This window comes from Myripristis murdjan, chromosome 8 (assembly GCF_902150065.1).
Source record: "Myripristis murdjan chromosome 8, fMyrMur1.1, whole genome shotgun sequence".
NCBI lineage: Eukaryota > Metazoa > Chordata > Actinopteri > Holocentriformes > Holocentridae > Myripristis > Myripristis murdjan.
In genome coordinates this window covers 25,525,546-25,548,386 of record NC_043987.1, presented here as the reverse complement: position 1 = coordinate 25,548,386, position 22,841 = coordinate 25,525,546, and the positions used below count along the sequence as shown (strand labels likewise).

Genomic DNA, 22,841 nt, shown 5'->3' with positions numbered 1-22,841 from the left:
TTGACATGAAGCACGGGAAACCTTGGGCAAAATTGCAGATTGTAAAACATGTAAGAATATTTTAAGAGGAGACATAAAAAATAATCCTGCACTGTGGTTTTGGCCCGGCCTTGGCCTGCAGAGAGTGGTGCACCGGCCTCCTGGATCCCCCTGCAGCTTATCAGCCTGTAATGAGTTTAACTCACATGGACAAATGCAAGCAAAACTGCACATGCAATTCTTTCTGCTCTCTGCCCCTCTGTTTATATGTAAAGGCAGGAAGTGAGTCCACACAGACAACAATGTGTTAATAGTGCTTTTATGTAAACATTTCACAAAGGCTGACACACACAACACCGACTGTCATTCATACAACACGAGCACTAACGCTGCACTCATAATGACTTGATTCCTCCAGGTGCACAATGATCTCAGCACCAGAATCTGGAAATTAACCAATCCTGCCAGTGGGATTAACAGTAATCTGGCTAACACTGTGCGGTTCTGCTCCATGGCGGCAAATGTGGGAATCTTCTTGTAAGGCCTTAAAATGATTCCATTGTCTCCTAAGTGGTGCTTAGATGGGATTCCCCGAGTCAAATGTGCAACCACTGTTTCCCAGTTCTGAAAATGTTTTGTGGAAAAGTGGCCACTAAAATGAAATGATGAAGGTTTTTCAACAGAAAGGAGGCAAGCAGACCACTTGCAGACGACTTGAATAGTCATCAATGATTTTGACTGAATACTTTACATTCATGAAATTATGCCAAGGCAAAGCACCAACATTTTTTTTTTTTTTTTTTTTTTTTTTTTTTACAGAATTTGAAATAAAACAGGATAAAACAGCTATCAGTGAGCTAACACTTTGTAAGTCATATCAAACGATCATTGATTAGTTGGACTACTTTGTTCATACTTGGTAGAAATTTCCAACAAGTTGTCTCATAATAATAATAATAATAATGATAATAAAACTTTGTCAAGGTTAGACTATCTAGTATCAAAATGGATTAATAACATGATTATTTATCTTTTGATCAGCCTTCATATACAGAAACTTTGGCAAACATTGAAAAACATTATGACACATTCAATACTGAAATCTGTTCAATCATAACAATAGTTGTATTTTCTATTTTATACCTGTAACAAAACAACAACCACAGTCATGACCGATCTGCTAACGATAACACATCTCAGCTTAAGTCAGTTAAGAGCTATTTATGCAATATTCATACCATCCTTTAAGTTAAAACATAATACTGAAGTATAAAAATGTTGAAATTTTCTCCAAAAAAAGACAAAGGAACGTGTCTCCATTTTGTCCCAAAGATCTGGGATCAGGTCCTTCACATGAAAGACAAAGACACCGCACAATTTTGTGTGTTTCACAATCCATAACAGCTAACCTCCAGTGCCTTGTTACCACAGAGGGGAGGAGCAGTCAGACGAGTCACTCCCTCTGTGTATCAAGGATTTCCTATCCAACCCTAAGCAATTTACTTCCCAGCAGCCGAGGCTCTTCTTCATCATCTCTGACTGATACATGACATTTTTCTGTCTTCATACAGGGGTAGCCTGGTGTAAACTGAGGCTGCGAGACTGACAGGCAGCCTCGTTCCTCACTTCCACAGCGTCTTTCCAAAGCTCTTTGTTGTCAGAAATGTGGTTTTTCAGATGCTTCACATGCACATCATGCCTTGCCTTTGGCCAAGGCCATGCGCTCTGACACAGTTTTGATAGGAACTCCTTTGCGGGACACTTTTACATGGATAAAGAGCGTGGCAGGGGACAGACTGGAACCATCGGCCTTCAGTAAGTGCACGTGACGGTAACCTGAGGAGGAAGAGGAGCACATCGTTACAAACAATTACAAATGCATTTGAATTCTTTTTCTTCATTTGGATCCCCATTAGCTTCAGGAAGGTGGTCGCTAATCTTCCTGGGATCTACGGAAAAAACAGGAACAATAAAAACAACCACACTGTATCAATTGCACAAAAAGAAAAAAAAACAAGCTAAATGAAAAGATCAGCAAAAAAAAAAAAAAGCAAAACAACTCTGCATATCAAACAAAAATAGCAGCCTATGATGAAAACAAAAATGAAATTGTCAGATTTGCAAAAACAAAAAGGGAAAAATTAAAAACAATTAAAAAAAAAAAATCTGAGACAATTCATCAGTTTTTGTTTTACTAACCTTTTAAAAGAAAATCTACTTTTTGTCTAATATTGATGGGGAGCATGAGTCTGTCTAGTTTCATGGAGCAACTGATGTGAATGACATCTTATGGCATGATTTATTGTATTTGCAAATCATGTGATCACCTCTGCTTAAGAGACATAAAGAAATGCAAATTTAGGGAACGTGACACTGAAAAAGTGCCACTTCGGTGTGTATTTTTGTTGAGAGGTAAAAAAAAAAAAATGGCTGTGCTGACAAGTATTTTGCAAGACAGTTTTGCTCCATCGGCGTTCCCTGGAGTCTCTGTTGTGAGATGTGGGTGAGCACCTGTGCGCAGGCTTGTGAAAGGTAAGGTGAACTGGCCCACAAAGTCATTCTTGGCGGTGTGGTCGTGGTCCTCCACTACGAAGCGAACCAGGGCCAGCTCAGGAACCTGCAGCTGGAAGCTCAGAGTGCAGTCCCACCTCGGATTAAAACCTGTAGAGGGCGCAAGAGAGCCGTATAAACATCATCTACTGTTCTGCCTTTCAAACAAACTAGTAATGGCGTTGGGCAGAAAAGGCTCTTATCAAAATTCTCAAAGATCGGCACCACGGAGAATCAGATATCAGAAAGATTAATGTAACTCTCATTTAAAAGCCTTATTGCATTTCATTAAAAAAATGTGATACTGCAAAAATAAACACAGCTTGTAAGATTCATAAGGAATTTGATATTCATTTTTACATGACAGCAATAGTTAATCATAATTATGTATGTGTAAAAAATGAGGCTGTTAGCTCCCCAGTGTGAAACAGCCATATATCAAATACAGTTAATTCAAGGTTGATGCTTTATGGCTTAGCGTGAATAATGAAATGGCAAATTACCGTTGTTGTCAATGCGGTGGGTTTTGTTTCTTGAATTATCAATGGCCACTCCATGAATTTCCACCCACACTTGTGGATCCACAATGGAGCTCGCCTTGTCTGTATTGATTTTTGGCAGCTGTTGGGCAGATATAATCTGAAAGCAAATTGTGAGCAGTTAAGTCTTCTGGCACATCAAATTAGCATACAAAATTATTTAAATTATATTGAAATATCCCAAAAAAGCTGAAACGTGTTGCATGTCAAACAGTTATGCATTATGCAAACTGTGAGGATCATCTAGGTTGCATGTGAGTCATTCAGTCAAATTAGTCGGGGTTCTGTTTTTCGGTAAGTGATCGCTCACTCGTATAGTCAGCTGAGTGGGGACGTGACCAGGCCCTCCTCCTGTGTTCTCCGGGTTGAAGTTGGACGTGGAGCTGCACAGGAAGCCGGGTTTGAGGACGTATCCACAGCGGCCATTGGGGAGGAAGCGACCCTGGTTCAGGTCCATCTGCTCCCCAGGTGTCTGGAAATTCAGGGCCACTGCGTGACAAGCAGGCGAGAGGAGCCAATGACATCGCAGCAAACATAATCACACAGCTCAACAGAAAAGATTACAGCTTCAGTGACTGCTGAATTCAACAAAACTGTAAAAGCCAGTGACATCACTGCGTGCTGGCATGACACAGCAGCAATTTAAGGAAAGTGTATTCTCAGCAAGCTCCCAGAAGAGTCAACACAGTGTTTTACTTTGTGTAAGATAAGGCTTCCTCTTTTGGCGCTTCCTGACCACATAGTGCTTTTCAAATGAATTGAGTAAATTAGCTGCCATTGAAACAGCATCCCAGTAACCCTCTAGTCTGGAGTACTAACCCATCTGGCAGCCACCATTCCACATTTCCTGGGGATCATAGTTGGATGATTGGAGGCGCTGGCCGGAGGGGTAGATCCGGCTCAGCTGCCTGCTGTTGTGTCTCACAAACAGCTTTCCTGCATAAATGAAAAGACAGAAAAACACATGCTAGAATACACCCGAGAACAATCATATTTTCTAAATAAAAAGCCAGAATAAAGCAATTTTACAGTATCTTTTGGCCTTCTCTAATGTCAGGATGCGGCTCTCTCTGCTGCTTTACCTGAGTCTTTGATGAGTCTGAGGGCATCGCTCTCGGAGAAGGAGGACATCTCATTCGGCCGTTTTTCCGATTCATTTTCAAACCCACGGAAGGGAACGCTCCTGCAGTAAACCACCAGCTCCGACAGCTCTGGGCTCAGTTTAGTACACACCACCTGGGAAGGGCAAAGCGCCACATGACATAAAAACAGTCAACGATACAAACACATTCAAATATATCACACTGTTTGCTTCTCAACCAAACCGCAAACGGCAGGACTTCCTGAGCTGACCTTTCCAGGGTCCTTCTTGTTACTGCTGGCTAACTCGTCTTCGGAGCTCGAAGAGAAGCTGGTGTAGCTGCTGTTCTTCCCCAGCTGGCCCAGGTGAGGAGTCTCCTTCTTCCCTTTTATCAGAATATACCCCCTCAATTCCTACAAAAGAGAGCCACAGAGACAAATGACTTCCTTAACGAGGCTTTGTGGTACTGACGGATAGGTTCTGTAGGTCCTGTCTTTTTCAACCAAGGCCATATTTAATATTAATAATCATAATTTAAAATAATACATAGCACAACCTTATTGTTTGCTTTAGTGATGAAACATTTAACACTCAGCTGCAGCTTCTTGAGAACCGGAAATTCACAGTGCAGTCAAATACATCTTGAAAATGCAAACTGTGATTTCTAACAAGTTTATGTGAGCATTTACGATAATACATTGCTTTGTGAATGTCCACCTGAGACAACGTGGCGCTCACAGTGTCAAAGTGGGAATAAATAAATGCTCACAACAAGATGAAACTCTGAATTTCCCCACACGGGGAATACCAAAGAAAAGATCGACCATTTTGACTAAGTTGATGTTGTTCCAGATTGGAAATGTGCAAGATGGAAATTCCATCATCTGAGTCCAAGTGAACTATTAGCTGACTCAGCAGCAGAAGGTGTGGATTATATACAAGACAATCTTTTATTGTAAATTCTCAATAAAACTTATTAGAAAGCAGCATTTGCCATTTTTGGATGGACAATTTCGAGACCTTTTGACTGCAGTGAGCTTCCTGTTTTTAAAAAAAAATACATTTATAATGGCTGTTGAGGATGAAAATGGGTGCCCTTTTGGACTGTGTTGACGGCAAGCAAGAAGCTGCAGCAGAGTGATGAATTTCCCCTCGCTAAAGCTAATGGGGAGATTGTGCTATGTACAGTTATAAATGATCAGTATCAACATATGCCCCGTGTTGAAAAACTACCAAACGTTTCCTTTAACACCTACACAGGCACAAGCTGTGGAACAAGAGATCCAGGGGTCACAGACAAGGGAGCAGCTGTGTGTGTGTGTGTGTGTGTGTGTGTGTGTGTCTTACCTCAGGTGAGGGTAGATCCTTTAGTGGACGGTCACTGAGGGGCTTGGTGAGCAGCTTGCTGCCCAGGATGGTGCGGAGGTGTTTGGCCATGACAGCCTGCTGCTCCACTGAGCAGTGGTTCTCCAAGGACAGGATTAGAGGGTATGGGGAAGCCTGCAGAGAGAAACATAGGAAAAAAACGTTAAGACATTAAAGTGCAATTAGATCACACTGTATTACCGCAGGAGCCAACAGTGTAATGTTATACTATGTCAAGGCCAAGAGACTGCAGAACTGCCTCGGAGCCAAGAATGCAACTGTAGCCACAAGGGCTTCAGCAGTAAGTATGCAGAGGCAAGAAGTCAAGAATCTGGTTTTGTTTTCTGACTAGTGCTCCTGATTTATTTCATTTGGAGTAATGAAGAACAGATTGCGTATTGTTACAATTAAAGACTAAAACAGCAAAGGGTAGTAAACCAAGTTTCCCTCACCTTGAAGGCATACTGGTTGATGGTTTCGATGACCTCCTTGAACGGGACCTTGGAGGTGAGAGTGTGCCCGTGGTATATGACAGGTTCTCCTTTATCTCCGTCCCAGCAGTCCAGCTCCACACAGCGACACCCCTGATTCAGAGCTCTGTCAGTGACAGGCAGCACACTTAATCTTACACTGCAGGATGATCACAGTGGGTAGGTTTCCAGAGAGGATTAAGCTTAGTTCAGAAAATCTAAATAGGTTTTTATACTTAGACTGAATGTTTAGTCATATACCAGCCTTAATCTCTTGTCATCAATTCTGGCCTCACCATCTTGGTAAGTGTTGTTACATGTTTATACGTGCTGATATGTGCTTTAGGTTTCATGCGAAAGCTGCCGTGTCTCTGTCTGAATACCTGATGTATGGCTCGGTGCTGCTGGCGCTGGTGACTTGGTCCTTGGTAAGGTAGGTGTTGTGTGAGGAGGAGATGAAGTAGTGGGCCAAGGGGCGGCTCATGTCTTGGTTGACTCTGGCATGGTCAGGGTTAAACACGTCGTTCTCCAGAGAGAGCATGTACATGGTGAACCCGTTCTGGGTCATGAACTGGTTCTTCTGGGCTGCGATGAGTAGCAAAGCATATTTAGTGGTACATAAAATAGAACAGAGCTGGTGCACGTCCAAGACAAGACAAGACTAGATGAGGTTTAGGCTAAATCCCACCCTCCTCTCACAGGGATTAAGATAATCACAGTCTAAGGAACCATCTCTTACTTAAAGTGGTATGACGTGATTACATTTATTTTTTACTTTCACAGCATCTCCCCTCATTATGGTGGTATTTGCGCACTGCACACCCAGATCACCTGTCAATCAGACACTGTGGGCGGTACTTTGACATCTTAATAAACAGATGAACCCAGTTCTTCTATTTATTCCAAACAAACCACTGGGCGTGAAATGTCCAATTTCCTGCGTGCAGTGGATTTTTCCCAGGAAAGACATTTATAATGGCTGGGATAATACCTGGGAGGCAAATGTAAACAAAATGACAATATGCTGAATCACTATTTTGTTAGATAAATCAGCAATAGCGAGTGACAAAACTGTTCATTTATTTATATGAAATTGTTGCAGATTATTCTGGCAAGGTTTTAGACAATGTTTGTGGTTCCTACCCCAGTCATTGAGCTCATGGGTGAGTATGAGGGTCTGGGCGTGGAGTAAAGAGGCGTCCTCCCCTTGGTCTCCCAGGAAGTCACGGAGCTCAGCCGTGGAGAGCACGCAGCCGTTACTGGAGTAGTGTCTGAAGACTGCATCCAGTTCCGGCCGGCGCAGCAGCTCCCTGCAGAACTCCTCAATCTCGATGTGATCCAGACGGCCATCAGACGAACGGTCACACTTCTGGGATGCAGAGGACACAGAGAGACGCATTTTATGCAAATTAGACGAAGAAACAACCAGTCAATCAGAAAAAGAGACAGAGAGACGGATGAAAATGTTGCTACATGTGGCATGCTTTTGTTTTGGGAGTGCTTTTAAGTTTCCCTGGGTAGAGGGCACCTCCATAATTCAAACCAGTTGTACACACTTACATAAAATCCCAATATTATTCTCTGAGGAGGGGCAGTATTGGAGGCTGTAATGTAAGGGAGTATGAAAACAGCAATTCAGTTGAAATGAAGAGCTGAGGAACATAGCAGGCAGTAATCCCCCACAATAAAGAAGTAACTGGCTTATGATTTGTTGTGGGGGAGATGAGAGGGAGGGTACAGAGAGGTGGAGGGGGGCTGGAGCTTGGCTTGCCACTGGTTTGGTAATTGAACACAGACTCTACGCTTCAGGGTGTCAGAGTAACCCAATATGACCCCAACTAGCAAAAACATCACTAAATCTGTCTCACTCTCTACGCTTTACAGAATTTAATTCATATGAATTTTATCTATTGGACATAAACTAAAGATATTGCGCATCATCTTGCAGACACATTTAGTGTGCACATGACCCTGACCTTGAATAAGGAGCGGGCATACTGCTCACTCAGGTCAATGTTGATCATCTGGAGCAGCCGCTTGACTTCATCGTAGCTCATCTTGCCATCCTGGTTCTGATCAGCTCGTCTCAGGTAGCCACGGATCCAAGTGCATGTGGTTAAGGAATAGAACCAGATTACACCTAAACACCATAGGCACACTGTTTAGGCAGATTGTGGATCCATTGCAGTGTTGCATTTAAATCAGATGCATTTCACACTATTTCAAAATTAAAAAAAAACAAAAAACATAATGACTATAAAACAAAGTGGTGTTTTTGTTGATGTCATTGGCCCAACATTATGGAGGCCAGTAAACACCAAAAGCCACAGACTTACAGAAGTTGATAAATGTGGATGTTCAACTTGTTATTCAACTTGTGGTGTGAAATCTCAAAAACAAAACAGTCAGCAGCAACAAAAGACTAATGTTAGTTTACTATCCTCGGGCTTGCAATTTCAACTCCACACACTGTAGTGCAAACTGTAGTACAGAAAGCACATAAATATACATTAAGGCATTAGAGATTAAAGCCTCCTAAGGCAGAGACAGTCTATGAAATATAAATAACAAGGATATGGCTGTGTTTAATCAGAAATCCACTAAACATGATGAGACCTGATGAGGAAACCTGTCTTATTCTTACAGATGAGTAATCTGTTGCACGAGCCCGGGCATGCCCCATTGCCCTGCTGATTTATATGCTTTCTAAAACTAAAAGTATCCAAACATAAAGTCAGAGGGAGATAATCAGAGAACTAGTTAAGATTTTACTGTTACAAGCTGTCTGCTATCTACACTCACGTCTCCCAATCGCAATGAGGGCTCATAATTGACAACGATATTCAGACTATATTTAGACAGTGTGTTTTTTTCCTTGTCATTGCTGCACACCTTAGCTATGCTGTAAATGTGGGATGGCACATGTGACAGTGTCAGGGTAAGCTTTGAGCAGAGTCAGTCACCATAGCAATCCTATCTCAGCTGCACTATATTTATTCTTTGCGGAAGCTGACGTGTGGGGAATGGGGAGGATATTGGTCCAGTTTCTCCTTCTGGGTCATGCCTGCCACGCGCTCCTTCAAGGTGCGGATCCCTCGCACCCAGCGCTTGGCTTCGTCCTCACAGGGACACAGCAGGTCCAGGCTCTTCCTGGCGCCCCGGAACACCACGGTGAAGCACTGGTTCTCTGGCACCGAACCGGACAGCCTCCTCAGGGCCTCTGACTGACAGCCCTCACGCACGCACTCCACCTCTGTCACCGAGACTGGGAGAGGAGAGGGAAGGAAGGTAGGCGTAAATGACAATAAAAACAAAACCCAGTGCGTTTGGTGCTGAGAAAGAGCGGTTTTGGCAGGACACAGCAGCAGTATTGAATGTACATGGAGCTGAAGCAAACTAGCTGAAGGTCAAGGGTCAAATGCTTTGAGTGAATCATAAATTCTGCCTAGCTTGCAGAGCGACATAGCAACGAGATGCTTGGCTCCAAACATGGCCGTTATAAAATACGACCTGAGCAGGCCTGACTGTAGCGAACCTCCATCTTCCCGGCAGGATAATTTTAACCTGCAGCTTTAAAACAACCACAGCACACCAGCTAGCACTCAAGTGTAAGCTGGACCTCCAGTTGAATCCCTGGAGATATTCTCTCTACAGACAGTAAAACAACAGTGTCATCTCATGGGTTGTTTGAAATGATCCATAAATCTCTTACATGCAGTGCTGTGGTGAGTCAAGGCAACACACCAGAAGAGATAGGCTCACGAGGCTGGCCAAATACACTATAGAGGAAAAGACACACTGGCTCTATCTGAGCCTATCACAACAACTTTATTCAGCACAGGAGCCTGTCTATTTCTCCTCTGGGATATCTGAAGAGAAAAGCACAGTGTGATTAATGCCTGCAGTGCAGTGTTTGCTCAGATGGACAATAGCTTCATTCTCTTGCAGGAGGTTGTAAAAAAGCCTCCCTGTGCACCTTTTTAAAATTGCTGAGACATTCCTTCTACTTGGCTGTGTCATAGCCATGGCAAGAGTGATATGCAGGTGTGTGTTCATGCATGCCTGCGTGTGGCGCAGAGTGGCACGGCAAAAATGTTAAATGCAAAGTCCTTCTGAGCTGAAGGCACAATACTGAGCTGCAGGTGGCAGATCCACAATGCACCTGGAGGATTGCCTGGAGCCAGGCACTGAGGCATCAGGCCAAGCCTCTCAACCTGGACACACACACGCACGGTTCTCAAAGGCCAGCCGGCGTGGTGATATCAGTGGCTGTCTGCTGAAGTGGTCACTCTGCCCTGGTCCCTGTGTGTTGACATCATTGTGTGGTGCTACGGAGTCTGCGTGTTACACTCTGCAACAGCGCCACTCTGTCTCTATTTCTGGCAGGGCTGCAGCGCTATTGAGACTCCCTTCACCACCCACTGCACTGCTCCATAAACTACTACCTGCCCACTCACTCTGTGCAAGGCTGTGCCCATCCCCCCTAGAGCAAACAGTATGCCAAATGTGGGTTAGAGGCAGCATAGGGACATAAATTGCATTCTATAATCAGGAAGGGTGAGACACTGTTGCGCGTCTCTCCTGCACAATGTGACACCGACCTGGTAGAGGTGGGAGAGCTAAAGGTCATTCAACAAGGAGCGAAATAAAGCAGGAAAAAAAAAGAGAGAGAGAGAGGGAGAGAGAGAGAGAGAGAGATAAGCTGGTCATGTGAATGTCAGCTGCCCCCCACCACCTTTAACCCTCGTCTCATTCCCACCTTGGGGAGCTGTCAGACGAATGAACAAAGCAAAGCCTTGAAATGTGCTGAAACTCAAGACCAAATTCTGTTTTTTTTTTTTGTTTTTTTTTTTAATAAAATGTGAATGCCCACACATTTTTTAGATGCTTTACAAGGTTTAATTTACTGTTTCAATAACTTCAGCTCTTCAATAGGGAAATTACGCAGCTGGTGAGGTGTGAAAGTCAGGGGCAATTATGCATGGCAAACAGAATACACCGCATAAGCGAAAACTGAAGCTCAGATAAATGAGATTCCACTGTATCCAACTCTGTACTGTCAGGTGGTTGAGTTTGAAACCGCACTTACTGCATGGTCTCTAATTGGACAGAAGACATTCTGGAAAAATATGACATGAGTACAAAACATCTCAGCCTCCCCAGCATTTACATTAGCAACACTATTATTGAAGAGTAAAGTCAGTCTCTTTCAATGTTATTTACTCTTCAAGGCATTTGTGCGTCTATAATTTAGGCCATCAGCAGAAATCAGCGATCTCGTAATGGAGCACTAATTACTAATAAGATGTGTGTCCTACATACTGACTCCCTCAAATTGATTCCCTGAATAACTCTATCAAAGATAGCAGTACGTTGACCATGTGTGGACACAACTGCCCACTGAGGCTATATGAAGAGGTATGCTCACATTGTTGGGCCATTATAATCTTCCAACAATGCACACACATGCACACACACTTCTTTTCGGACGGATATACTGCCTCCTGGGAAGTGTCTAGAAATTCAGATTTGCTCACCAGCAGGCTAGTCTGGATAGAAACACGATTAGGAACACCTAGTTGAAGCTGGAACAGCCACTTGCGTGCTTGAATCACGGACACTGAACAAATTCCAGCCTCAATTCCAGGAGATTGAGCATGGGGCAGAGGTGACATTGCGTACCGTCTGTTGGTCTGATCATTTTAGCCCACTAAACAGCCTTTCTGCAGTTCAGTCACCTCGCTGCAGGAAAATAGAGTCCATCAGCAGTCATTGCGTGTGGTCTGGGTCCCAGGAGCCAGGAGCATCTTCTCCCAGCGGGAATGCGGCTATTTTGTCTTCTATTGGCTCTTGGGACTGGGGTTTTGCAGGAACTTTTCAAATTGGACTGCAGTAACGCTGTAGTGTTTGTTTGGCTTGGCTCTGCCTTCAGCAACCCCCGATTAGCTAACCAGGTGTAATTACAACTTACCCTCGTGTGTGTCTAGTCAGCTTGAGGCTTATATTTTATTTTTGTGCATGCACATTTCCACAATGTCACTCAAGGACAGACAGACTTGGTTAAAGACATTCAGTATCCTTGGCCAGTCTCCTGTCATAGAATACACCCCATGCTAGAAAATGCCTCCCTTGCTACTGGACTGCCTTTGAAGTTATTCCAAATCAGCAAATAATGTTAGTATTATACATTTAATGTCAGTACATATTAATGCAGAACTATTTTCCATTACAATCCTATACATAAAGGGGAGGTGATATTCAGCAACTGCAAAACAGGCTTGTTTGATTGACTACATGAGCAAATGACACTGACATTAAACATTTGTCAGTAATTATTACCATAGCAAGTATTGTGGCTCTTTGATAGCTCAATGCTAAATTAATAGGGATCAACTGGGGAGGCTGGAAGGGGGCATTTTTTCACAGAGGGGCAATCCACGGCTCAAACTACATCTGCTGATAAACTGTTCACCTGGTGTGTGTGTGTGTGTGTGTGTGTGTGTGTGTGTGTGTGTGTGTGTGTGTGTGTGTGTGCTTTGGAAGTACGAAACACATTCAAAATCACATTCCTACAGTTAAATGGGACCAAACACTTAGGGAATTCTCTCTCTCTCTCTGCATCATGGGAGCTGCGATCATTAGCAAGCTCATATGCCAGCTTCCTTTTCTGATCCTCTTAACAAGACAGGAATAAGCCAGCATGCATTCTACCTGGCTAGTCACGAGCCTATGTATTTTAAGAATGCTGCATGTGTAAAGAAATCTTCATTTTTTTTTTTTGTGCGGCATTGTTCCATACATCACAAATGATGATTAATTAGCCAGCGTGCAGAGCCTGAAATGAGACCACACTTGCCAAGGAAACCTGCAACCCCTTTAATAAGGCAGAGGCAAGGGCGTGAGATAGAGCCAAGATAAAACAGCTCAAACAGGTCTGAACAATGAGCTGGCTGAATGAAAGCACTGACGCACATCCAAATCTTGAAAAGACTGAAATGGGTGTGCTAGTGGAAGTCCGGTTCGCCTGTTTCTAAACGAGCTGCCCCCCCCCAACATGTAGATAAGTTTCTCTTGAGGCAAAGCCCCGCTCCCCTAATCTGATAGTGCCTCGGTTTCCTCTTCAGCGGCTGAGGAGCTTTCATCCTATGAGATCCATTCCAGTTCGCCGTTCATCTCATGTGACAACTCTCACTTTCCAGTGTTTTCCTCTCCTCGCTGCTCATAACAAACTGCTCACCTCCCTTTTCCTCTTGGTCCCCTGCCTTCCTATTTTCCATCTTAAATCTCCCTCCTATTAGTCTTCTGTAGTCAGCCCACACACACACACACACTGTCTTGTCTTTACCCTGACCCTGGAGCCGGGTCTCAGGGATACTTACAGGTCTGCTGGGCTTTGGCCTTGCGGGAGCTCTTGGTAGATTCACACCACACCGTGACCCCGTCCTCCAGCAGCCTCAGGTTTCGGCTCTTTTGCCACCGCGAAGAGCGCACCTTCACCATGTTGGAGCCCTGCATCATCACGCGGATGTCCTCATCATCTAACACTCCTGGAACACACACACACACACACACACACACACACACACAAATACACACAAAGAGGAGTATAAGTGTCAGAATAAATCAGTTTTACTTTGTTTTGCTGTGTCAGGTGACAGGTCAGCTTGAACTTTGGCTCGGTTTTCGGTTAAATATTGAGAAATGGAATGAGTGTATTTCCTGTGACATCATTTACTTCCCTTGAGTTTAATTGTAAGTTCAGAGAAAGTTCATGCTGTCTGCTGGACTGCTGTCATAAATATCAGGAAAGCGTACCATTCATACTTTATCAGCTCCTCTTCCCTTCCTGTCTTCTTTCAAAGTGACTACGACGCCTGTATCAACAGGTTTGGGCTGGAAATGTGGCACTTCTCGCGAATGCTGGATGAGCTGCTCCATGTAAGCTGTTAATGATGAGTAAATAAATAAAACCTACTAATGGCCCGTGCCCTTGGCCCACTTGATGTTGATTCTGGACCAGCCCATCTGTTTTGGGAGTCACTTAGTCACATTTGTTATTGGTTAGGTGTAGTGTGGGGGGGAGCGGCCCCTCCCCTCCGTCCGTCAAACTTGACAGCGGACGCGTCCATTGGGTCAAGAGTGTAACGCACTCATCAAACAAAAACAGCAACCAACAGCAAAACTAAGCAAAACACTGGTTGGCAAAGGTTGAAAAAAAAAAGGCGTAGAAAAACAAGGCTGAATTGGACACTGAGGAGATAATCATCATGTTGGTGAGGAACAGCACCCCTTTATGGAGGACATGATATTCTACTCTATTCTATTCTACTCCCTTGCAGATACTAGAACCGCTGTTTTAATGCTGGTTATTATTTGTGTAGATTCAAGGGCAAGCTCTGTGAGAGTGTGTGCAGGGTTGCCATATTCATAAATTGCTCATATTCAATGAAAATTGTGTAACTGAGCTTGCTGTTGGGTAGTTATTGATTATATTCTTTTATGAAACCCCGGAGATGAGCCTGTTGTTGTGCTACTGACTTCAGCACTCGCGTCTGTCTGACACTCAAAAGCATTTGTTCCCTGTCCGACCCTGGACAGGGACATGTAAACAGACAAAATTCACCCACTGGAAAAACAAATACAGTGTTCCACGGTGATCTAATGATACGTTTTGGAAGAATAGAAACACCACAGCAAAATCATAATCCCTGTTGTGAAACGATGGGAGATAACAAATACCATGAACCACAGCAGGGTCAGCATGTACCACAAAAACACCGCAAGTCCCTTTGGAAATATGAAAGTGTGGAGTGTTCTGGTGATTTTTCATCAGTACCTGACAGGCTGACAACATCAGGAGCCAGAGAGCGGTGCACCTGACTTATTTTAAGTGCCACTTAGCTGAACATCACAGCTGTTTTTCTCTTTTGAGAGCTTGGCAGTAGGTGTTGCTTTTTAAAATGACTAACTCCCATACAGCATCAATATTTCTCTGGAAGCACAAGTTGGTGACTGTATTTGCAAACCCTGCCTCACACATACAGTCAACACCTCCCTATTTATACCCAAAACGCAAATTTATGTTTTATATACAAACCTTAGGGCGAATGAGCCGCGCAGAGACGAGATTTCAACACGAGCGAAGCTGCGATGGAAAAGAGACGTTTTATCGTTGTAGTTTATACTGGAGAGCTGATGTGCGGTAAAATTAAAAGTGTTATTGGTTGGTCTGGATGTGTTTTTCTTTTCTTATTTTCATCTCACGCCAAGACAGACTTCAGAACTTAGAAGAACAAATATTCAGAGGAAAGCTGAGAAAAATTGAATGTTGAGATGTGAGGCAGTCATAAATTGGAGATGTATTTGTCTCTGGGGGTAAGAGCACTCCAAGTTAGAGCAAAGAAAGAGGCTGCTATAATGGTTACAGTACGGAAAGTTGCAAGCTGCCTGCCTGGTCACACAGTTCAAGACTCGCTCTGCCTGGCTATTACTGATGATGGAAATTTAATCAAAAAATGACTTTGACACAGCCACTGCTCTGAAAACAAAACAGGAGAGCCTGAGTTGGGAATCGGCACAAGTATCGTTATTTGTCGAGCGTAATGAAAGTCTTGAGGATGAATACGGCAAACGCTGGCAGCAAGGAGGAATATCATGGCTGTGCGGGCACGGCCAATGACAAGATGAACAGCATTAACAGAACAGGAATTCTCATCAACTTGGATGTTAGTGAAATATGGAGCTGGAAATGTCTCGGCCTATAAAATGTGCACAAATGCATATAAAAAGCTGTTTGGGTGGCTGTGTGAGTGGCCCCAGTGGGAATTTAACCTATTACTGTTTATGCTCTGCTCAATCAAATGAGCAGCAGGTCCACTTAATGACATACACATACTGTGTATACACAGTATATTCATAATTATCTGAAGGGGTGTATTCGGAGCTGTAAACAAAACACCAAAGAGTATTCTATAACACACCTTGATGCCAAATTTGCTCCACCGAAAAATCCTTCTTTATAAGACTGGATTTAAAAGCATATGGCCGGTATGAACTAGTTTTTGATCAAGTCCTAATTAAATAGGGACTAAAGCTGCTGTCTCTGAAGATTTTGGACGGCAATGTGGAAATTACTCAAAAGGACGCGTAGAGAGTGTTTACAGACAAGTTTCCATGACCTTCATACCACAGACAGGACGACAGGCCCAAATGAGGTCCTTAGCCCAATATTGTGGAGTGGACCTCTGAGCACCTGGCAACCTCTTGGGAAAGAACTTCTTGTCACACTGACGGCAAGCCGATGTTTAGAGCCTACAGACTAAACAGAAGGTGGGGCTAACTAGAAGAGCCACTGAAAATTCTTGATGCACTTTAGCACTAGCACAAAAGGTAATTCGGTCAACTTTGGACTTTTTTTATTGCGAAATTCATTTCCTTGGAAGGTATAAAGGTTTATTATTCATTAAAAAGTCTAAGCCTGACTGATACACTGGCCAAGCATGTACAGTCTATGTCTATGTTAGGTTCCTGACACCAAAGCTGCTGATTGGATCATAACTTTACTATTGTTAATTAATATTTTTGCATTTTATCAAATAATAAAGGCCATAAAACCATGTTCTTTAGGCTCAAAACAGAAGCTTTTAAAGGTACTGCATTGCAAATTCACATTTTGCAAGATGCTGATTTAATCAAAGCAGGCCACATGGGTCATAAGGGGCATCGCTAAAACGAAATGATAACTATGCTCAATTTAATGGCATGATTCCTTGTTATATTAAAGTTGCCTAATTTTTATGATTGGGACTTAACTGTCTACAGAGGAAATATTTGAAAACAGGCAAAATAAATAAATAAATAAATAAATAAATAATGGTAAATCAGAGAAAAACAATACACTTCTGCAGCTTCACGGTAGAGCTACTAATAAGGGAGATTCAGCCTCACTATGCCTCATTGAGTTGCAGGGATGAATAGGAGCTCTCCAAAGTTTTGTTTTTGGTCTCAGGAGTGTTCAAAAGAATAGTCCAAACAAACCCTCACCCCCCCACTCGCTCTCATCAAGTCCTCCTTCAGTCCCGAGTCTCTCAATCACACTTCCAAAGGTTTGTGCAGTTGCCATGCTTTATTTTTTTTTATTTCTTTCCCTTAAATCATTTAGTCCTTTCAGTGTACTTTCTTCAGACTGCCAGTGCTAAAGGGCTGACAGGGAACCTCACAAGGCCCCACAGGCCCCACCCCCTGCACAAAAACAAACTGTGTGCAGCCATGGATTTCTCTCCATCCCAGGGTCCAACACAAAGAGATCCCCCTACCAAGCCTCCACCATAACAAGCCTGTTTCTCCACACCGTCACCAAGCTGTTGCCACATACAAGGCATTCGTAACATGCAGAGTACAAGGGCCTGATTAACAGCAGGTCACTGACCGCGCTGAGCCGCCCCTCTGCCTCAACTCACCGCTCTGCTTTTCGAGCCACAACTTCATTCTCGTCTGCCTACCTGCACCATTCAAACGTCTGTGGGCAAAATAAACCGTGACAGAGTAAATGAAGAGTGCTTGACACAAGACGGCAAGTGGGTCACTCCCGAGGCTATAAGTACTCCATGCAATTCACCTCAACAACCGCACATTCACCCACAGTTATGCTATATATGTGTTGCTTCTAAATGCCTCTCTATGGGTCTCAATGCTGTTCTGAAGCAACGGGAAAGATCTGAATCCTGTTTTCTTTCCTTTGTCTCCTGCAGAGACCCGCAGAGAATCTTGTTGACATCCACTACATCAGATGGTTAAAGCCCTGCATGCCAAGTGGCTAGTAACCACATTGATGTGTGCAAAAACAAGCATTCAATGAGGTGGGATGGCTTAAACTTGGCAGAGAAGAAAGGTTAGAGAAAGTATTTGAATTCAGGAATGTTACGAGGAAAAATTTACTGAAGAGCCGGGAAATAATAGCGCAAATTTTGAAGAGCTGGATGCAAGACTTATGAGGGCGCAATGAGCTTTTGATGGATCAGCTGTGAGAAAATAATAAACATTCAAATGAATCCTGAGAAGATGTTTTTCTCCAAGGTCATGTCAATATTGTGATCAGCAGCGGTGCCTTCTTGCAGAGAGGAAGATCAGAGACAAACCACTGCATTAACCAGGCGGTGTGCTCACATGAGTCTTCTTCACCCAGGCCTGAATACCAACATCTCACGGGGTGCGGTTCAGGTTTCTCTCAACATAACAACTGTCATGAGCACCAGCTAGCACTGATTCTACACTTGCACAAAGATAGACAGTTACGGTGTTGTACATTTGATATGGGTGACTGGCCAATAACGTTCTCATTTTTGCTCCACAGCTGTCCCCATATCAGCAAGTAGGGCAATTCTCTCTGCATCACCACGAGGCTCAATCTTAAAAGCAAAAGATGAAGCCGCGGTTTCAGAGACAAAACTCGAATCAAGACTCACTGACTGGGGCAAGATCCAAGGAAAGCTTTGCTGTGTGCGACAGAGGAGAGCAAAGGCATGACACCGAGTGGGTGTGCCAAGTTTGGAGTCAGTGGAATCTGTAGTGTCCTTTGGTATGAAAACAGTGACCTTAGAAAAAAACAATGTGATCAAAAGGAGTAGAAATGACTGCAGCGATATCTGGCTTTTATTTTCAAATACAAAAACTAGTGTCAGTGACTGCAAAGAGCTGAATGTGGAAGCCAATTAATCTGTTTCCAAAAGCAGTTTCTCTCTTTCTCTCCCAATGAATGATATATTATTCTTATTCTTATAAATGATATTACCTGATATAGCCTGATAGAACATGTTTCAGCATGTTGGACTCACAGGAATTTTCAGACTTTGATCAAATATCATCTGTCATCTTGGGAACATATGAAATTAGAAGGAAACTATTGTTATGTGCAGCTATACACACCTCTTCTTTAACCTCAGCATTGTAAAATAATTAGCGTTATTAATTCAAGAATGCATCTGCGTGAGAAGAATGGCACGATAATAACTGCTGTCCTTGTTTTATGTTTGCTGTTAGTCAGAGGAAATACATTCACTCCTAGTTGCAAGCTGTGGACTCATAGCTCAAGTCCAAATTCATAAAATGCAGTTATGGATATTGCTTGCGTAAATCCCAAGCATCCATAGGCTAGGTGCTAATTCTCACATAGATATGAAGTGCAGTCTCCCTTGTGCCACAGAGCTCCAGGGTTCATAACCCTGGCGACAACCTTGGACTCCGTCTGAAATCAAATACACAGTCTCCCCTGGAACCCGAGGCCCGTGGCAACACATGTATTTATCCATGTGCGCTTGCCTGACTTTTGGTAAACATGGATTATCTCAAAGCCAACAAACCACAGTCTATGCCACCAGTCTCATATACCACACCACCAAGACCACCAAGCTATTTTGTTACCGGTAAGGCATAGAGCACAGAATATGGTGCAGCCTAATCTGATAAATCTAAGTGAGTTAATCTGTTTGACAAATCTCTGAACGGGCAAGAAAGTCCTGACCTCACTGCATTCCTGCCTGTAACTGACAAAGCCATGTGGTATATTTTGTTATTTTCATGTCAGTCAGGATCAAAAGCCCGGGCGGCTGAGGGCCGCCTCACTGATTTATGACGACACATGCTGGTAAGGGGTGAGGAGATGACCCAATTGGCTTCATTATTCATCATCAGCACTCTCAAATATAGCGATGACAGTTATTCATTACGTTTTCGGACATACAGATACAATGTCATTACTCATGTCAGTCATGCTTAAACAAGTGTTTGCATAGTGACATAGTCTTCCATATCAGTGCTGTCTCAGAGCACAGCCAAGGTCTGGATTCCTGTACTCCCAGCGCGTAGAATGGTGTAAAACCATTGTAAAATCATGTGTAGACCTCCAGTATTAACCAGCTGCATGGAACAGGATTACAATGAAATGACTGCACAAAAGACATTTCTTTGGTAAACTGCTACAGATACAGATCATATTATCATATTATTGACATTTAAAAGCAGTTAATTACTTGTTTTGTTACCATTAATGACTGCTGAAGAATATGTTTAGGCTGTAAAATTATGTACATACTCATGCATCTACAAGCAAAATCTTTTTCAATAGAGCCTACAGATTATCTACTTAAGTGAGTATATGTTCCATTAATTTTGGATGCAAATAGATTCATGTGATCCAGTGAATTACATCACCAGTTACTCAACAGTTAACCAGAACTCAGTAACTTTCCAAGCCCCGTTCTGCCATGTTAAGTGTCAATGTAGAATTGTAAACCTGCAAAAGAACACAAGAAAGAGAAAATGAAACCTCCTGAGGTGGAGGTGAGTGGCATCGTAAACATCAAAGATTTGGACGAAAGAGCGAAGAGTGAAAATGAAGATACACACACACACACACACACACACACACACACTCACAAACATACACACATTGGCATGGCAACCCAGTGGTCCAGATTTCCAGACATCTTTTCAGGGATGACAACAGGTGACAAGTCCCTCCTCAGCACTTCTCTATTTTAGGCAAGGTGTGACCATGAGTTGAGAGGGGTTTTTGTGAGGGAGGTGTTCGGTTCAAGTCATGGTTACAGTGAGCAGCCTGAATCACACCAGTGGGCTAGAGAGCAGTTTGACTCTTCATAAACACATGATCACTTCCCTGCACCCGCCCACACACACATTGTCCATTTGAGCTCTGCTTGATGCCCTGTCATTATCAGCCTGTATGGAGGAGATGGTTTGAATTCAACCAAAACAACAACAAGCTGGGAAAGGTGGGATCATATTTAATCTCTGTAATGTTTATAACTGCAGGTCTACCATTACCTATCAGTTTAACCTCCTACCAAAATAACAGGCTGCTGCACATTACTTGACTTGATTACTGGATTTGGGGTACAAGTAATCAATAAGCAGATGACCAACAATACTGAGAAGTTCACAGTGATAGATAGATAGATAAATAAATAAAAATAAATGACCCATTTCAGTATTCCCCTTGAGAAAAATAAGTTACCTTTATATATTTTAGAGGGATACTCGCAACTGAATTAAAAGTCCCCATAGCAATATTATTGGAATATTAGACGACCTTGATATCAGAAGAAGAGATTTTATTTTAAAGTTATTAATCCAAACTGAATACCAGAGACGCTCTGTGAATATTAAAATGACGCCGGTGGAGATCAACACCGCCACAAAGTGCGATGTAAACACCACTGAGCACCACAGACAGCCTGTCCTCAAGTCCCCGTAGGGACACCAGGATGGTTTTGACTGAGAGCTGCGGCTGGCAACAGTTGGCACAAGTGCGCGTAAAAGTTTGGAGGTTTGCACTCTCAGTGAGTTCCTTACCGAGCCTCCTGAGAGGATCCAGCGTCTTCTCAACCCCTTTCTTCCTCTGGTCACTGGGACTGGAGGCTTGTGCCTGGCCCCTGCCTAACATTATAGCCTGTGGAAACGCCGGCGAAATTAATACTGTCCTGCTTTAACCCTTGATGGTCGCCAGTTAAAGCCGGCGAGGCCTCGTAGTCTGAGGGTGCAGGTGTCTTCCTGCAAGAAAAAAACAGGATTTGCGCTGCTCCAGAAGGACCCCGAGCAGAGAGAAAGAGTGGCCCGCTTATTCCCTTTCCACATGTAAAAGTCCCTCCCCGGTAGAGCTCTCCATGCATGTGCAACGCGCGTAATACGACTCCAAAGACGCGCACTCTGCATGCGCCCCCCACCTCCTCCCACCCATAAAAACCCAGATACAAAACTGAGAACCGATGACCAGTGGCTGGGTCGCTGTAGTGTGTGGGTCGGCGGGGGGTGGGGGTGTCTGTGGCGACGACTTTCGGCAAACTTCAGGCAACGCTTCCTCATAGTTTTTACTTCAACTTTGCTCTCCATTGTCATGACATAAGCGACTACTCTAAATATGGACTCACTTGGTATGGTCACTACTTTGCCCAAATGACACCCTCGTGTTGGACGTCCCAACACAGGAGGGGGCGGCATTTTTTCAGCAGGGTCCCTGGCCACAGTTTCCATAAATGGAATCCGTGACAATGACTGTTTTGATCAAAGACATCAGTGTCTCTTTGGATATGTCCCAACATGCAGCTCATACATAACAATAAAAATACACAATTGTGTGCAAAGTCTAATTAAGCTGACGTAAGAATACTTAATGGTATACATAACAGCAAAAGCTATCACACTAATCCACTTTGTTATAACCCATAACAAAGTGGATCTTTTATAGGGCAACAGTATAGAAGAATCCTTTTCGGAAAATAGAAATACATAATAATGTCTTTTATAGGCTACTTGTGACGCCTTATGACGAACTGGAGATCACACTTCATCCAGGTTATTATTATTATCAATATTATTATTATTATAGGAGCATCTGCCATAGAGTTAATTGAATTAATAAGCCTTCTCTGACAGTACATTCACTTTTTCCAAAACAATTAAGGCTAATGACAGTTTCAGAGAAAAAAAACAGATGGGCAACTGCTCATGAGAAAATAAGACAGTAACACCATAATAAGGTGTTTTCTCGCAGAAAGAATGGACCGAGGAAAACAGCCAGCAATAAATCTTTCTTACTTCAACCACAAAAAATAAAGTGTTTCCAATTCTCCCTGCCAATCAATGAAGAAGCAGCGCCTCCTGTTGGTATTTTAAAGCAATTGCAAATATGTCAATAACAACAGATTGCTCGACCGTTCCTCTCCGATGTGGTTAAATGTATTAAATTCATCTTCTGGGCCTGATGGTGTGTGTGAATATCCTCCGAGTGAATCCAAAGGTTGGCGTTTTGGCTGCTGCTGATGTGCGAAATTGAAGGGGAAG

At 43.2% G+C, this 22,841-nt stretch overlaps 1 protein-coding gene across 1 annotated transcript; it reads right to left on the bottom strand.

Annotated features, from left to right (window-relative positions):
- Positions 1–339: 339 nt before the first annotated feature.
- On the bottom strand, positions 340–21,684 carry LOC115362996 (1-phosphatidylinositol 4,5-bisphosphate phosphodiesterase delta-3-A-like). Its single transcript, XM_030057049.1, has 15 exons — positions 21,354–21,684; positions 13,364–13,531; positions 9,021–9,249; positions 7,961–8,090; positions 7,128–7,353; positions 6,368–6,569; positions 5,967–6,111; positions 5,497–5,649; positions 4,422–4,562; positions 4,151–4,304; positions 3,888–4,004; positions 3,379–3,557; positions 3,033–3,168; positions 2,491–2,640; positions 340–1,815 (listed from the first exon to the last, which is right to left on the bottom strand). Exons 1-15 carry the CDS (start codon positions 21,442–21,444, stop codon positions 1,673–1,675), a joined length of 2,364 nt encoding a protein of 787 aa, XP_029912909.1. The 5' UTR covers positions 21,445–21,684; the 3' UTR covers positions 340–1,672.
- Between the last annotated feature and the right edge of the window lie 1,157 nt (positions 21,685–22,841).

What these genes read in the sequence shown, in the direction of transcription:
- LOC115362996 (XM_030057049.1), bottom strand. Translation starts at nt 21,444, where the DNA reads ATGTTAGGCAGGGGCCAGGCACAAGCCTCCAGTCCCAGTGACCAGAGG. An exon ending in CCACCGCATTGACAACAACG is followed by an intron (nt 2,641 to 3,032) that starts GTAATTTGCCAT and finishes CGCCCTCTACAG; the next exon opens with GTTTTAATCCGAGGTGGGAC. An exon ending in TTTCACAAGCCTGCGCACAG is followed by an intron (nt 1,816 to 2,490) that starts GTGCTCACCCAC and finishes CTTCCTCCTCAG; the next exon opens with GTTACCGTCACGTGCACTTA.